The 16,959-nt window shown below is 39.1% G+C and overlaps 1 protein-coding gene across 5 annotated transcripts in view; it reads right to left on the minus strand.

Annotated features, from left to right (window-relative positions):
• GRM8 (glutamate metabotropic receptor 8) overlaps positions 1-16,959 on the minus strand; it is a 687,726-nt gene that overhangs the window by 524,001 nt on the left and 146,766 nt on the right. For all 5 annotated transcript variants that reach the window (XM_048499900.1, XM_048499895.1, XM_048499896.1 and 2 more), the window contains exon 3: positions 12,855-13,071. In XM_048499900.1, coding sequence (XP_048355857.1) covers positions 12,855-13,071 — 217 coding nt within the window. The remainder of the gene's footprint in view (positions 1-12,854; positions 13,072-16,959) is intronic.

A 16,959-nucleotide genomic window follows, 5' to 3' on the forward strand; every position in this document is an offset into this window, starting at 1 on the left:
CATAGTTGCTCTAAACAGCCTATAATGCAACCAACAGATTCGGATCAAAAAGCGTTATTTTAAAATTCCCACTTTGCTGTGGCTCGAAGGATGCCAAAATCATATATTCTAATTAATTCCATTAATTAATTTTTACATCTTGATTATATAAACTGAGCTTGTCAACTTTTTATTTCCTAAATTAATGGGAAATGGGTATCATATTCCCTTAAGTGAATTTGAAAAATCTCAGCCTTCAGCAGTGCCACAAGGATGAAGTGAAAAATCTAATTAAACTCAACAGCAAAGTATCCTCAAGCCCAAGTTTAATGCAAATAAATGTCTGATGCGCAAGTAAATAGTAAAGGGGGAGGGGGACACCTTGCTGAAATAGCAGAAATATCCTATTTATTAATACTAGCAAGTATAGGAATTAAAAGCACCTAAACATTTGCACAAACTTTAACAGGATTTGCAATAATTGGCGAGATTACTTAATTTTAAAGAAACTAAAATCCAGTCGCCTGTGCCTATATTTTTCCCCTCCTGTATTTCTATTTCTTCTCCTGCATGGATGAAACCATAACTTTTAATGGAGTGTTGCAGGCATATTATTAAGCTGTGCTGGGTTGAAGAAGTTGGAAATTTGGGGTTTTATTGTCTATATCAGCCAAATAAGGGTACGGCAAGATATAAATTGTTTTAATAAATAAACAGGAATTTACATGCCAAGGAATTTACATCTGAAGACCATCACAGGAATAGAAGCTTAAATATCCCTCCTTCAGCCTGTGCCCAAGTAAATGAGCACCACCCACCCCAAATGCATTTTAGTTATTTTTTGAAGAGATATTCCAATGTCACTTGCTCTTTAAATCCTGCCTCTGTTGCTGTGACTGAGATTATTGTTCCTCCTTGAATTATTTATCTGTTTTAATTCTATGATGTTTTATTGTTGGTTTTAAATATTGTTGCCGCCCTGAGCCCTTCGGGGGGAGTGCAGGGTAGAAATTTAATAAATAAATAAACCTGAAGTGGAAAAAAACCTGAGCTCTAATAATAAACCAATTCTGCAGAGGCAGATCTTATACTAGGAAGCCAACCTCTAGGTAGTGGCTGGAGATCTCCTGGGATTACAGCTGGTCTCAAGGCAACATAGATCAATTCACCTGGAAGAAATGGCTACTTTGTAAGATGGATTCTATGGTAGTATACTCTACTGAAGACCCTCTCCACCTCAAAACCTGCCCTCCTCAGACTCCACCCCCAAAAGCTCCAGGTGTTTCCTAACCCAGAGCTGGCAATTCTACCCCACACCTTCAAATTCTAGCCCTTTGGCAGCTTGGAAAGGCTTATGAACAGAGGTTGAGAGGTACTTGGTTTACCGAGTCACTTTCCCTTTAACAAACCTGTAGATTATGGTTGACAACCTCTAAGTGGAGGAAACTACAAATCCTGGAATTACAACTAAGACATAGCACATCTTTGGGAGCAAAAACTAATATAAGACACTGTCTTATTTTCAGGGAAACACGGTAGTGGAATTGAATGTACTGAGCCAATTTCCTAATAAGTTTGCTTTGCCTAGCCATGACTAGCTTCAAAACTTGGTCTACTGCTACTTGCTGCCAAAAGATAACTTCTAAAGCACCACACCTCTGAACAGGCCTAAATCTTTTCCCCTGTTGTGGAAGTGTGAAATAATATTATTAGCTTTGTAAATGAATAGGTTACACCTAAATGTGACAATAACAAACACCTCAGAAGAAAGTAGCAAGGTACATATTGTATCTTCTGTTATCACAAGATATTTTGTATGTGTTGTAAGTGTGTGTGTGTGTGTATAGAAGTTCTGCCTTTAAAATAATTTGGGTTAATCACTCACCTATCAGACTAAAAGGATATTTCAAGGTATGTGCAAAAATAATACATGAAAATAACCATTTTATACTAGTACTTATACTAGTACTTTATACTAGTACTTGTACTAGTGAGAGTTACTAGTAAGTACCTTCTGCGCAAAGGTGGTTTTTATCCTTTTACTAATACCAACCATATTGCATGACAAAGAGCTAATATAAGCTGTATGTGATCATGTTTTTTCTCACTATTTCACACACTCATATGAATTGTCACACACACACATATTTGCATTTTCCTTCAGGCTCACCTACTTTACAAGCCTCTTACAATGACAAAATGGGGAAATACATAGGGGTGTGTGTGTGTATGTATATGTATATATGTGTGTGTGTGTATATGTATGTATGTATAGAGAGAGAGAGAGAGAGAGAGAGAGAGAGAGTATTACTGATGCATGGAAAGCAACATACAGGTTATAGTAGTGATACCACACTGCCCAAACACTTTTACAAACTGCTGTGCTGAATGAAATAGCTTCCTGGGGGAACATGGCAAAACATTACAGAATCACACCAGAATATCTTCCAATTTGGGTTTAGATTAGTGCTGTGCTTGGGAATGGGGCCTGGGGAGAGGAGGGCCCTTGCAGGATACAATTCCATAAAGATACTCATATGTAGACATTTGTCTGATTAGGGATAATCAGTGATATCCAGAACGAGCAAGACCTAGGGCCTAACTAGGCATGACAGTGTCTTCACATCAGATGACACCACCTTTTAAAAACATTTTAAAATGTTACAAGAGCCCTGCATTGAGGCACTCTTGTCTTCCCCTTGTCTTTCCATGTGCAAAAAAAGCGGAGGGAGATGTAGCCATTTCACCACTTGATAAGACATGGTTGGAGGACAAGAGTGCCTCAGCTCCTCGTGATGCAGGCCCAATCAGGATCAAATCCCCATGACATTTTGAAATTATTTTAAAAGTGGGGTTAACATCTCCATGGTAGCCATGAGGCTGCCATCAAATCTAGCTTGGTCTACAGTTATTAGTCAAAAAAGAAAAAAGCAAAGCACAGGGATCTCTCTCTACCAGGAATGCAGGGCAAGGCAATGTGTGAATGCTAAATCGTGCTGCTCAAACTGACTGCCAGAAAAAGGAAGGCTACTCAGAGAAAAAGTGTATTGTTTACAATAATACACTAAGCATACTTAGAGCAAAGCCTTATTTGTATTTTTAACGGAAGCAAAAAGTGCTAGAATGCAGTATTATTTGTGAAGATAGCAAAATGAAAAGTTTACCCACGAACATTCACAATCCCCAAACTAAAGAGAACATGAATTTAAAAATAGCACAGCCCAAATCTGTAGTATAATTTTGATGAAGCTACACTAATTTAAGATTCAGTTATTTACTTCAAAGGATATATATTTAGCCTGCCTAGTCCCAATGGTTCGATGCAGGTCGTAATTAGTACTGTTCTATATTTTGTGGCATTCAATTTTTTTAATGCCATAATGCAGTTTTGGAAAACAGTGAAAGACTCCATGTAACAAAAGCTACCCTCAGTTTTCCTGCACATTTTGAATGCTTGTTCAGAGCTATTCTTTCTCCAAGTGAATGCTGCTGCTTCAAAGTGCTTATTCAGCAGTATCTCAGTCTGTTCAGGGACTGATTCAAACCTTGGCCTCCCAGACCCTCGTCTGAAACACTAACCACTTTGGCGCACTGGATTTAACTCTCTTGTGAATATGGCAACGTTATAATGCTATGTAGCCAGACAGATTTGCTTACACACTGATATCACTGAGGAGAACAAGTTCCTTTCATCTCCCTTAGCTTGAACAGTGGGGATGATCATGAAGCAACACATGGCATGAAAATGTTCACAAAAACAATTTCTTCTGCTTTGATACCCCTTCATTTTCATTCAGCACTAGTTATAATCAACTGAAAATGCAGAATAAAAACCAAAATCAAAACACAGTGTTAAAGCAATTTGCTGTTCTGCTTTAATGGTTTTGCCACAAACAATGAATTTTGATTAATGGACATGGAAGTCAGCTTAAAATTCAGGTCTCCATTACTCTACTCTACTGTTGACATAAAATTGGTCTCTAGTATTCCAAGCCCACCACATCTTAAAACTGGGGTTCCCAACCTTTTTGAGCCTGCAAACACTTCTGGAAGTTTGAGAAAAGGAGCAATAGAAACAACAAGGTAGGAAAAGGGCTGCTGAGTGCAAAGCAAGTCTCTTCTGTCTTTCTCTTCTAACACGCCCAGCTCTCAGCTACAACCTCTCAGGTTAAGAGCTGAAGGACTCTAGTCCTAACCAGGCTTTAAGTACCTGTGAACAGAGGAGAACAAGCTCAGCCAGAAATGTATTCAGCTGCTGCTAGCCACCTAGGAGGTTCTTCCCCACCCTCCCCTGCCAGATGGAGTGGGCTGCCATGAGGATGCAATATAGTATGTAACGTCCTGGACTGGTCCAGACTATTCATGCCATCAACCTCTCTTCCAGCTTCCAAACAAACAGTCAAATGCTTGCAGCAAACTGGAACAGAAGAAAGCATCCCTCCTATACTTTTCATTCCTGCAGTCAAATTTTCACAATGACAGAAGATTCAGCTTCTCAGTATTATGAGCAGAGAGCTACAGAGTTCAAAAGGCTCTAAATGTTCTCCCTTACTAATAAGCTAGAGTGTTCTGCTTTGTCATTTTTATTCTCTCCTTTAACCACCTGTCATAAGAGGCAAATCCTTCCCATCAAAATGCATGTTGCTGCTTGACTGGCCACTAGCAGGAATAAAACCTGTCCTCCAGCAGTCCACATCCTATTAAGGGGACAGATTGGATTCTGTAATAAGAATGCTGCAATAACCAAACCAAGCAAAAAGCCAGTGCCCTAGAGAGATTTTGTTTAATCATTCTCAGCTGCCAGGGTTTGAGAAATGAGAGTCCAGCCGCTGTTCCCGGTTGCAGCTTAGCAGCACTGCTTCAATGGGATGTACATGTGTGAAGTAGCAGGAAGATTACAGAAAAGAAAACCTTGATTGACAGATGTTTTACTAAATGGATAAAAAAGGAAATAGTGAAACTGTACTGTATGAGACCATTCCAAGGGGGCTTGAAAAAATGTGATTTTTCAGATGACTGCACATAATTAGGACTTCCTTGTGCTTGATAATTTTATACCAGTTCCTCTGCTGACAAAAAGAAATATAAAAATAAAAGGGAAGTAAATAAAGACCTTCACCCTAACTAATCTAGTAACAGCTAACACACTAATATAGCACAGCATTTCTCATAAGGGGGGAAATCCATGCAGCCTTTGTAAGAAAGTTGGAGTAGGAAAGAGATCAGATTCCCCTTCTTATACAAGACTCCCTCACCTAATTTTCTAGATTACCTCACAGGACTAGTCAGGAAATGTGCTGACCTCTCCTTTTCCTCTTTCACATACACAGGGACTGCATATTTCTGTTACTACCTTTTAACAAGAGACTTACAGGGTCAACCTGTCCACAATGCATACCCAGGCAATTGCCTAGAGAAGGAGTGGCCATGGTTCACGCTGCACAGGCCATTAAACACAGGTTTAGAACAGAAAAATATCCGGGGGGGGTGGGGTGGGGTGAGGAACTTTGCACAGATGTTATTTCCCTAAACCGGGTTTTTTGAGAATTGCACTATTCACGAGTCTTTTGAAAAATCCCGGGTTGCAGCCACTTGTGAACAAAGGGCCGAGCAGGAGGCACTTTATTTAGCTATGCTTTCCTTTTTTTTTAATTTCATGGCTTACATCTGCATAGCCACACAGGTGCAGATGGTTGTATCGTGGTATCGTGAGATGGTTGTGGGGGTTCGTTGGTGCATGCCTGTGTAGCTTTGCGTCAGTGAGAGGTAAATAAAAAAATAGGCACGCCTCTGTACAAAGGCGCAACCCACATTGTTTCCATGGGCTCCATGCTGCCTGCATGGATGCATGTGAAAGCGAAAACAGGAAAGTGGGATACTTTAACCCAACTGCAACCTGCTATACATTTGCTGTTTGGAAAAGGCCCATGACTGCGAAGAAGGTGGGAGGCAGGGCCAGATTAAGTCCAACTGATGCCATAAGCACCATCCATCTAGGAAGCCCCAGCCCTTCTAGTTGCAAGATTCATAATTCAGTTAACTTGCAGGTCAGTCTGATTAGATTTCAAAAATTATATTTACAATATAGCCTGTTTTTTATTTCATTCATTTAGCAAAAAGCAATTTATTTGCTTATAAGTAGGACTGGGCAGTAGGAAAATGGAATTTTTCAATAATTTATATTTTAAATTGGCATAAGAACAATGCAAAGAAAACTTATCATTTCAAATGTTTCGAGTTAGAATGTTTTTCCGAACCTTGCAGAAGAAAAATTGTGCTACAATGCACTGTCTTTGCTGACAGGGTACAGATAGGCAGGCACACAAATATGCAGATATTGACCATTATTGTATATATAAACAAATAAACCATCCTTTATTTCATTTTTTCTACAACCTTAAAGATGCATAGCATTTTAACATTAATGGATGAAAAGGTAATTGTTCACTTGTTTATACTGGGTTTCCCAGTAGTCGCTAAAATATCAATGTGCATGCTTATGTCAGTAACTTTAGCTACTAGAATTCACATTCCCTAAGGCAAATTCCACATGGGACAAAAACAGTGATGTGAAAACGGTGTGAAAACGGTATAAACCCTTTTACACTGTTTTAAACCATTTTACACAATTTTCTCAGTGCTGTTTTTAGCCCATGCGGAATCTGCCTAAGGGGTAACACTAATATGGGATACAGACATGCTGAACTTTATGCATTTTATTTAACGATATTGGCTATATTGCTATCAGAAAGATATACATATACTATGGGACCCTAGATAACCAAAAGTTGAACTAACTGTTTTTGTGGCGGCAGTACCGCTTTTTCACACCCTCCTTTTTGCCACAGTAATTTTTTTGTGGTGGTGGTGGCGGCCTTTTTTTCACTTTCTGTGGTGCCCCCTTTCCCCTTGGTGCCCTAAGCACATGTTTATTATGCTTAACGGTTAATCCAGGGTTGGTGGGAGGGTAAGTGGTGGCTTCCCCATGACTCAAAAGGTAGCTTTCCTGGAGTATGGGAACAGGTGGAGAAAATATTAATTACCTAGAGTGCCAAAAGCATTTGGACTGGTCCTGGAGCCTTAGATCCAATGGGCTCAAGGTGTTCTGTGTCTCTTCACATGTGCCCTGTGAGACAGATGACACTGACAGGCAGTTTGGGCCTGTCAGGGCTAAGTTTCACTTCTCCTGTCAGGCTAAGTTTCATTTCTTCGTTCCCGCTGTAAAAGGGAACCACCCACCCACACACCTTATATATACTGGAACTGAGGGCAAGAACCCTCAGTTCCAGCACCCTGTAGCTAGGGCGACATATATCAATAAAGTTATTCCTGTTTCACAGAGCTGACTTCGTTTGAGTGTGTTCAGCCTTACAGGCCAAGTTCATCAACAGGTGTTTTAGCTGAGGAAAAGGCATGAACACAGATCTCCCCTATTTAACCACTATGCCACACTACTCTCACACAAGATCTATACCACCACATCTCCTCCACTACTCTCTCATAAAAGTACACAAGATCTATACCACTACATCTCCTCTACAAAAAGGAAGAATGAACTATATAAAGACCTGGGTTGCTTCCACATGGTGAGGATTCTTCTCAGTGCTTTCATCACTGCTACAAATGCATAGCCATGCAATACAGGTTCCACATATGGGAATTTTCTATGCAGTTTCCCTCCCGTTGTATTCCCTTCTCCATCTTTTCCCCCCATCTTTTCCATCCCACTTGTGTTCTACAGTGAGTCTACATTGCCTCTGGTGGGCATGGTCACTATGGCTGCCATGGCAGCCTATTACCCCTTTTTTGTTCTTTTATTCATACATGAAGCTAGCTATAGCAGTTCTATTAACATCTGAAATAGGTAAGTGACAGAAGACTGTTATAATGCTTTATTTTTTGCATCAAGTCACATCTGACTGATGGAGATACCTGGTGGGGTTTTCAAGGCAAGAAATGTTCAGAATTAGTTTGCCATTACCTGCCTCTAAATCACAACCGTGGTATTCTTGGAGATCTCCCATCCATACACTAGCCAGGGTCACCCCTGATTTGCATTTCACACATAGCTAATAACCGTCTTACTGTATTATTCTGAGAACACAGAAAGGACCCTCTGTTGGGCATCTGTGGCTTTCCATGTGAACTCTGAAAAGGGATTTGTCTGGTATGGCCTGGGCATCACTTGAGGAGAAAGGAAGGAAGACTTGGGAATCCATTAGAATTTTTAATCATTATTTTTATTTTATTGGATTTATATCCCATCCTTTCCCATTCAGAGATGGGTTCAGAGCAGCTTACAACATAAAATATAATATAAAACTATAATATAAAAATACATCTTTTGTAAAACCAATTAACATTCTAACAATTAAATACTCCCTGGCACCTTGCTATTACAATCTGATGCAGATCTTTTGGTTGATCATCCGAGGAGGAAGAAATATATAATAACCAATCAACCCAACCCAGCTAAATACCCTGATTACTAATAAGAACACTAGAATAGGGAAGGTTAAGGAAAGGGAAGAATGGGAATAATAATATGTAATGGGAATAATAATACGTAACAGTTGCTGCCTCAACCAAAGGCCTGTGGGCACAGTTCCGTCTTACAGGTCCTGTAGTTTGTTTGGATTGCTGGAGTCTGAGAATGACCATTCCAGCTAATGCTTTTAATATATTATCTTTAGACACCACTTCACATTCTAACATGTTAAAATTAGTAATTTCCCAATATTCATCTGGACTGTGTACTACATGGGATCTTTGTTGATGGCTAGTATACCTGTGACATGTTATTGTGGTACTGGGCTGACCTTTTCAATATTCAGCATTTCAGCAGAGTGTCTATTTAGTAGAGTGTCTGTTTGAATACTTAAGCAAAACGGCAAGCAAAAAGACAATGCATTTGCAAAATTCTGAAAGACTCAAATTATGCTAACCTAAAAGATAGCTTTTGAAAATCAAATTATAGTTTAAAAAAAATCATCTGGATCTCTTCTTATTCTTTTAGACAGTAAATTTTAGTGGAGATTGACCAAACTGTGATGAGAGAGCTATATTAATCCACACATCCAAATAATACAGCTGTGAAGAGCCTGGAGAAACATTTTCAGGTGATGAACCAAGCATCTACTAGGCTCCTGTATTGTTTAGTAATGCTGTATTTGCTCTAGTTATTAATCCAACACTTGCCCCCATTCAGATGACCATTACACAGGCCGATTATGCACAACATGTTTGCTGCATGGTGGGGGCAAATGTCCATCATAGCAAGACTTCTTGTATGGATGTATTTCTTCTAGCCCCACTTTCACTTTTCATTCTCTATGTGGCAAATGAGATCACATTTATCATTACTTTAATTTTGCTTTGCCGCCAGAATGGGCAGATTTGCCAGTGAGCACAACTTTGTCCCAGAGAACTTTGCTTCACCCACAGCCTTCCCATCCCCTCCTACTACCATCCACGCCTCCCCCCTTCCCCTCTTTTCATATTGCCGGCTCCTTCAAATGAAAGAAAAGTCGCTCACTCACATGGGGTCAGGCAAAACACACTTACATCTGCATTCTATTGATACGTTGAGATATCAACATATAACAGTGCTTGGATATATCAAGCCTCTCTGTGCTTCCGCAGAAGCAGCAAGTAAGGGGGAGGGGGGTTAGAATAGCAGCTATAGCACAATATCCCCCTTCTTTAGCACCCTGTAGTCCAGGGAACTGCTTTGTTATTTCATTTGGGGGAATTATTCTTGGAACAGTAATATTGATAAAAGTACAGTTTAAAGACTCTGGTGGAGTTGCTGTGTCTTTTTTGGCCTTTCTTCTCTCTTACAATCAAGCACAGAATGATGACTACAAATGGTGTTGCTACACTGGCATCTCCATCACAACATCATCCAAGGGTTAGAACTGAGCTGTAATATTTATGAGCACCCCTCACTTCTCTCTTGTTATTATTTCATGAAGATTGAAAAATATTTTGTTCAAGACAATTCATTTTTCTAGACAAAAAAATAACTATGCTAATGAGAACAAGGTAGACCGTGATCAAAGCAATGTTAAAAATCCTGATTCTAATGACTTTTTTGTTGTTTGCATAGTACATTTAATTCTAAAATAAGCAACTAGAATATATCAGGTCAAATAGGGGGAAATGAAAAATCAAACATACCACGAACCATTATGAAAAAGACTTGTTGACTCCTAGAATTCTGCTAAGAATTTTGTTCACCACCCAATACAACCTTTTTTAAAACCTCACTCTTCTCTGTATACATATTACCTGATGCAATTTTGATAGACCACTTGCCAAAAGTAAGTTGGTTGAAAGATAGAACTGTACTAGAAATTTTGCAGATTTTGGTTAGACATATGCCCAAACTTTTTAAAACAAATCTTTTTTATTGTTTTTGTAACAACTACAATAAAACTAACATAAAAAGGAAAGGACAGGTGTGCCCTTTCTAACATAAACTAACATAAAAAGGAAAGGACAGGGGTGTCCAGCCACCCTATTCTATTTACACAGCAAAGGTTTATACTACGTAAACAACATAGACTACATATAACTAATTGACTTCCCACCCCGACCCTGCTGTCAAACTTTTCCAGAACTTTATTTCATTGTTTGTTTAACTTCAAGTCCAATATAAGGTCCTCTTATTTCCTTTTTTTTTCTAATATCAACTTGCAATTTGAGGCAATTTGAAACAAAAAGAAATAAAACCTTATCCTTCTAACTTAATTTCCCATAGTCAAAGATTTTTAACACAAATTTGCCCTTACCTTCCTTACCTTATATCTGAACTTTTAATCCCAACTTTATCATTAATCTCTAATAAATCCATTTACTTCCTCTCTTAATTATTTATTTATCTATCAAATTTATATCCTGACCTATCCCCGCAGGGATCATTAAATCATTAATTAATATAGTAGAACGTTTTTATGCAAGGTCTTTTTTTATCTTCTTGAAGATCTCTTTGGCACTTGTTATTGGAGCAATTCTTTGATGTTGTCCCTGGAAAGTGAAGAAAACTCATTCCCATCTAAGCCATGAAAATCATATTTGTTCACCAAAAATGCATAATCTTTTTTTTCTGTAAAACTCCTGAAGGAATCTCCCTCATCACAATGATATCCTTGTCATCTATCTTGATTGTTCATTTCCTGTATATTTCCAAGTTATGATCTTCCATTTCTCTAAAAATAAAAGATCACAATTCTCTACATAGTCCTTTCACTTTTTGATTTTTTTATGTGACTGTATATTTTTTTCAATCTTTGACACCATTTTTTCTTTCCTTTTGGAAAGTTTGGCCAGGACGCCAATTTTTTTGTTCAGTTTTCTTGTTTAACTCCTCTTTTGCTGGATCTGGATCCTCTGATACTTTTCTAAGTCTCAAGGCCTTGTCTTTAATTTCATACTCCAGTTGAAGAATGGTTTGATCATGTATATTAGGGTTGTACATTCATATTCTGTTTTTAAAAAAATTACATCTTTTTTATCTTTTCCACATTCTCTTCTATTTGTGCTTTTTAAAAATTCAACTTTTATTTCTTTAAAATCCTTCATGAGTTCAGACATCATCTTGGGAATGTTGTTATTAACAGAGTCTTTCAGATAGTCTATTTCTGCCTTGAGACTCAGCATACTGGCAGATATACTTTTAAGATTCATGGCCATCTCAACAATTTCCCAAAGTTTTCAGTAGTTTAATGCAGGGATCAAATTCCTCCCTCTCTCTGCTTGGTGACATATTTCAAATATCTTTTTTTCTGGTTTTGTTTTGACAACCCACCAACTGAGAGGGGAATAAGCCTGGAATCATTTTTTGCCTTAAAACAGCCATCTCACTCTAATGCTTTCTCTTCTGGGAATATCTTTTAGTATAGCCTTATTTAAACTCTTTTTCTGCATTCTGCAGTTGCTTGTCGTTCCATACCTCTCAGGAAGATCTCCTGGTTTTTGTTGGGCTTATCAGCAGCAGGTTATGGACTCCTCTTTCAGTCTCTATATAGCTTCACTCCATCCATGAGGGATACATGGCTTGGATATTTCCTTTCAAAGGGGGTCAAGTAGCTCAAGCTGGAAAAGATGGTGACACCACTAACTCCAGCTTCTCAACTCTACAGTGAGTAATACTGTGTGATCCTGTCTAAGGAGATCACTCCAGGAGTACATGTGGCTTCTCTGGCTCTCTCCTTCATCTGGACAGACTTATGCAGCTCTTTTCAGATCTGCAAATTTGAACTTCAGTGCCTGGCTAACCTAGAGCAAAGCCAAGCATACCCACCACCATATTCTGTATCAGAAGTCAGCATATGCCCAAACTTAACCAACCTATATGCTAGCATAGTAGTGGTACTCAAATTCACAACTGAATTGTGGAATCTTAAGGAAAACTGCTGAAATCAAGACATGAACCTTATTATTGGAAATCTATATATATTTCAGAAACCTCTGTACTGGCACAGCAGTCTCAAGTCCAAGATTCATTAAAATATTTCTATCTTCCAACTCCACAGAGGCAACAATAGTTTCAGGGATTAGTAGTCACTAGAGATCATTTGTCAAGCTTGTTCTTTTAAAACAAAGATTCACATTCACATACACCTATTTCTCCTTGCAAAATGGATGTAGGAAGCTTACAGTTTTCAGTTCTAAAAGAACTTCATTCTAACACAGGACAAATGATATCACATTAATACACAAGTGAATAACAAGCTTCTCCCCAAAAAAGGACATTGCATAGTAGACATTCAAAGAAGCGAATTATTCCACACTGATCAGACAACCAGAAATAGGTTCACCAACTCTAAGTACAGTGTCAATCCTAAACCGCTAACAAAATAGCAGTCACTTACCAGTCTCCCTCGAGATCTGTGTGAATGCTTCAACACCACTTTCTCCATAGTTCCCTTCTGAAGCCAGTGTTGACACATAGTTCCATCCAAGGGCTGTCACAATATCGACCATGGCTTGGGCTTGATAGGAGTCAGGTGGCACCACACGAGAAAAGAAGTCATACCTGGTGTTGTCACTTAACTCTGGAGCGGTAGATGCATAGCTGATTTGAGGTATCTATAAATAACCAACATAAAACACTTTTCAGCTACATGCCTGAAATGTACTTTGTGTTTTTCAAAAAATAATTATACAAGTAGTACCACTTACTTAAAGCAACTTTTTTTATTTTTAATGTAAGGAATTTTCTAATTGCTAAGGAACATTTTAATGAAGAAGGTGCATTTCTTAAATTGATCAAGAATAAGGTGCAGTTCTCCAGGAAAAGATATATTAGATCTTGCTCCTATTACATTCTAAAAAATCTGAAACAAATCTGAAAAATGTTTAACAAATAGCACACTTCACTGTGATGGTCATTTTTTTTGTTTTAAAATGTTCGTTTTATCAGTTTTTATTTGTGTTTTCATTATTGAACATAATAAAGAACACCACACAAATGAAGGCAGAGGCAAGTCCTGTCTTACAAACTTACTAGAGTTCTTTGAGGGTGTAAACAGGCATGTGGATAAGGGGAAACCAGTGGACATTGTCTACTTGGATTTCCAAAAGGCTTTTGACAAAGTTCCTCTCCAGAGACTGTTGAGAAAACTCAGCAATGAAGGAATAAGAGGGGAAGTTCTCCAATGGATTAAAAACTGGTTGAGGAACAGGAAACAAAGGGTGGGTATAAATGGGAAGTTCTCACAATGGAGAGATGTAGGAAGTGGTGTCCCACAAGGATCCATTTTGGGACCAGTGCTCTTTAACCTATTCATAAATGACCTGGAAGTAGGGATGGTAGCGTGGTGGCCAAGTTTGCAGATGATACCAAATTATGTAGGGTGGTGAGAACCACAAAGGATTGCGAAGAGCTCCAAGCGGACCTTGATAAATTAGGTGAGTGGACTAAGAAATGGCAAATGCAGTCCAATGTAGCAAAATGCAAAGTGATGCACATAGGGGCAAAAAATCCAAACTTCACATACACGCTACAAGGGTCAGTGCTAACAGTCACAGACCAGGAAAGGGATTTGGGTGTCTTCGTTGATAGTTCCATGGGAATGTCAACTCAATGCATGGCAGCTGTGAAAAAGGCAAACTCTATGCTGGGGATAATTAGGAAAGGAGTTGATAATAAAACTGCAAGGATTGTCATGCCCTTATATAAAGCTGTGGTGCGACTGCACTTGGAGTACTGTGTTCAGTTCTGGTCGCCACATCTCAAAAAGGATATCGAAGAGATAGAAAAAGTGCAGAGAAGGGCAACGAGGATGATTTAAGAATTGGATCACCTTCCTTGTGAGGACAGGCTGCAGCGTTTGGGACTCTTTAGTTTGGAGAGGAGACATGTGAGGGGGGATATGATTGAAGTCTATAAAATTATGTTGACAGAGAGAAATTTTTCTCTCTTTCTCACAATACTAGAACCAGGGGGCATCCATTGAAAATGCTGGGGAGAAGAAGTAGGACTAATAAAAGGAAACAGTTCTTCAAACATGTATTGTCGGCTGGCTTTCATCGGCCGAGGAATCCCTTGGTGTTGGTATTCCGGGGAGTCATACTAGACAGCATTCTCATTGTGAGCCATTTGTGGCTGGCATCTTCAGAGGATCCTCTGAAGATGCCAGCCACAGATGCAGGCGAAACGTCAGGAGAGAATGCTGCTAGAACACGGCCATACAGCCCGGAAACCACACAGCACCCAAGTTCTTCAAACAACGTGTGATTGGTGTTTGGAATATGCTGCCACAGGAGGTGGTGATGGCCACTAACCTGGATAGCTTTAAAAAGAGCTTGGATATATTTATGGAGGAAAAGTCGATCTATGGCTACCAATCTTGATCCTCCTTGATCTCAGATTGCAAATGCCTTAGCAGACCAGGTGCTCAGGAGTAGCAGCAGCAGAAGGCCGTTGCTTTCACATCCTGCATGTGAGCTCCCAAGGGCACCTGGTGGGCCACTGCGAGTAGCGGAGTGCTGGACTAGATGGACTCTGGTCTGATCCAGCAGGCTAGTTCTTATGTTCTTATGTTCTTAAGGAAATGAAATATAATCCCTCTGCCAGATTCCCAGTAGCAAAGAAAGGCCTTGTCTTAATGTCTAGTCATAATGGGACAGTTGTTCCAATTCTTCTCTAGCTGAACAGTAATTTTAAAACAAGTCTTTTATTAAATAGAAGAAAAAGGGTAATAGTTTGAAGTTTTAACTGAATTGGCGAGAACAACAAAACTACTGAGGGCAAAATTCCCAAAGTCAGGATGCAAGAAAGAAATTGTTCCCATTGTTTTCTACTATTTCGTATGAAGGATCCTCTTATTCTGGAATCCAAAACAAAATACTGTCATAGCAGAGCTTATATTAGTCTGGTGTATGAACATATCTTAAAAGTTCTATGAATTAGCTTTGCTCCCAACAATGTTGGTTTCAGTAAAGAGAAGAAAGACTGGCCAATGCCAGAATGTTTGTAAATGCTGTACAAGTGAGTACTCAACTAGGAATGTTCAATTATCCCTCAGTTCAGTGAAGCCATCAGGTAGCTAAACATTGTAGAAGCAGATAGTCTGCAGTAAAACACCTTGAATGAGGCACACTGGTTTCTCACAGTGCCCCACCACAAGTGGTAGTGCCACCAATAATTTATGATAGCTCGTCTTACATTTTATGTTGCAACTCACTCCTTTGATGTTCTTTGTACTTTACAAAGCCATCTTCAGCCTTTCTAAACCCATTGACCTCAATAGGTTTAGAAAAGGGACACTCTGGCCCTTTTCACACGGGCCAATAACAGCGCCCTAGGGACCCAACCCAACCTATCCAATGATCTAACTCAGTAGCCCAGTGCATGTAACAGCCCCTCATGTTAATTGAACACATGGAGATAGATAGCATGAATGAGCAAACATGCTGGCCCCATGTCATCTTCAAGAGCAACTCTGTGGAAGAAATCTCCCTCCCTGTGATTAGCAATGTTGGTTTTACAATGCCACCATTTACAGGGAGGGAGAGTTTGTGTGGTCCCTTCCTCCATGGTACCACTCCTGCAGATAATACCTGCAGATCATGCAGACACATGAGGCAGGGCTAGCATATTTGATTCCTCTCTCCTTTACTGCACATTCAGTGAATGTGTGGGGGAATTCTGTGCGTCAAACTAGTATGAAGCAGATTCATGATACATGGCATATAAGTGTGTGTGTTTGTGTGTGTCAGTGTATGTGTGTATATACTTGGCTACCACTATGTGCAACCTTAAAATCCAAGTGCAGAAATCATTGGTTCCCATTTTTCCACCCAGTGTCCACTGCTACATTTTACACACAAGGAATAGGGAATAAAATGTCCCCAGTTGGCTAGAAATGAAACACCCATTTTAAACAGCCCCAGTATGCAAATGTCCTAAAATAACCATGAGGTCAAGTGAACTGTGGTGCTACATAAGGGAAAATTTAAAAAAGAATAAAAACATACCTCATTAAGTCTGGAAGTCCCATAACTGTAACTGACATTGCATAACCTTAATGAAATCCATCCCTCTAGTGCTTTATCTTCTCCCAGTGCAGTTTTAGGGCTAGTTTATTGTTTCAGCTGTTTGTAGCATGGTGTAACTATTTAGAAGTGAAGGGCATTAAAAGTCTAAATGTTAAAGAAAACAAAGCCTTCAAAGAAAACAATTATGGGAGTTCCAGACAAAGTCAAATCCATTAAATGCCCCATGATTTTTAATGGAAAGATTTGCTTAACTGTTCCATTCAAATCAATGTGACTTACATTGTGATCCTCAGCATCAATAGGCTTAATGTAGAGTAAAATTGAATAGGATTGCACTGGTAATGTTTAACCAAAAGTACTATTGCATGTTATCTACAAAAGGTCTAGTAACTAGTAAAATAAATGACAGTATACACCACAGTCCCAAATCTAATGCAAACCGTTATCAATGGGCTTTGGCATTGAACTGTGGCA

The sequence above is a fragment of the Sphaerodactylus townsendi genome, linkage group LG06, assembly GCF_021028975.2.
Source record: "Sphaerodactylus townsendi isolate TG3544 linkage group LG06, MPM_Stown_v2.3, whole genome shotgun sequence".
NCBI classification, from domain to species: domain Eukaryota; kingdom Metazoa; phylum Chordata; class Lepidosauria; order Squamata; family Sphaerodactylidae; genus Sphaerodactylus; species Sphaerodactylus townsendi.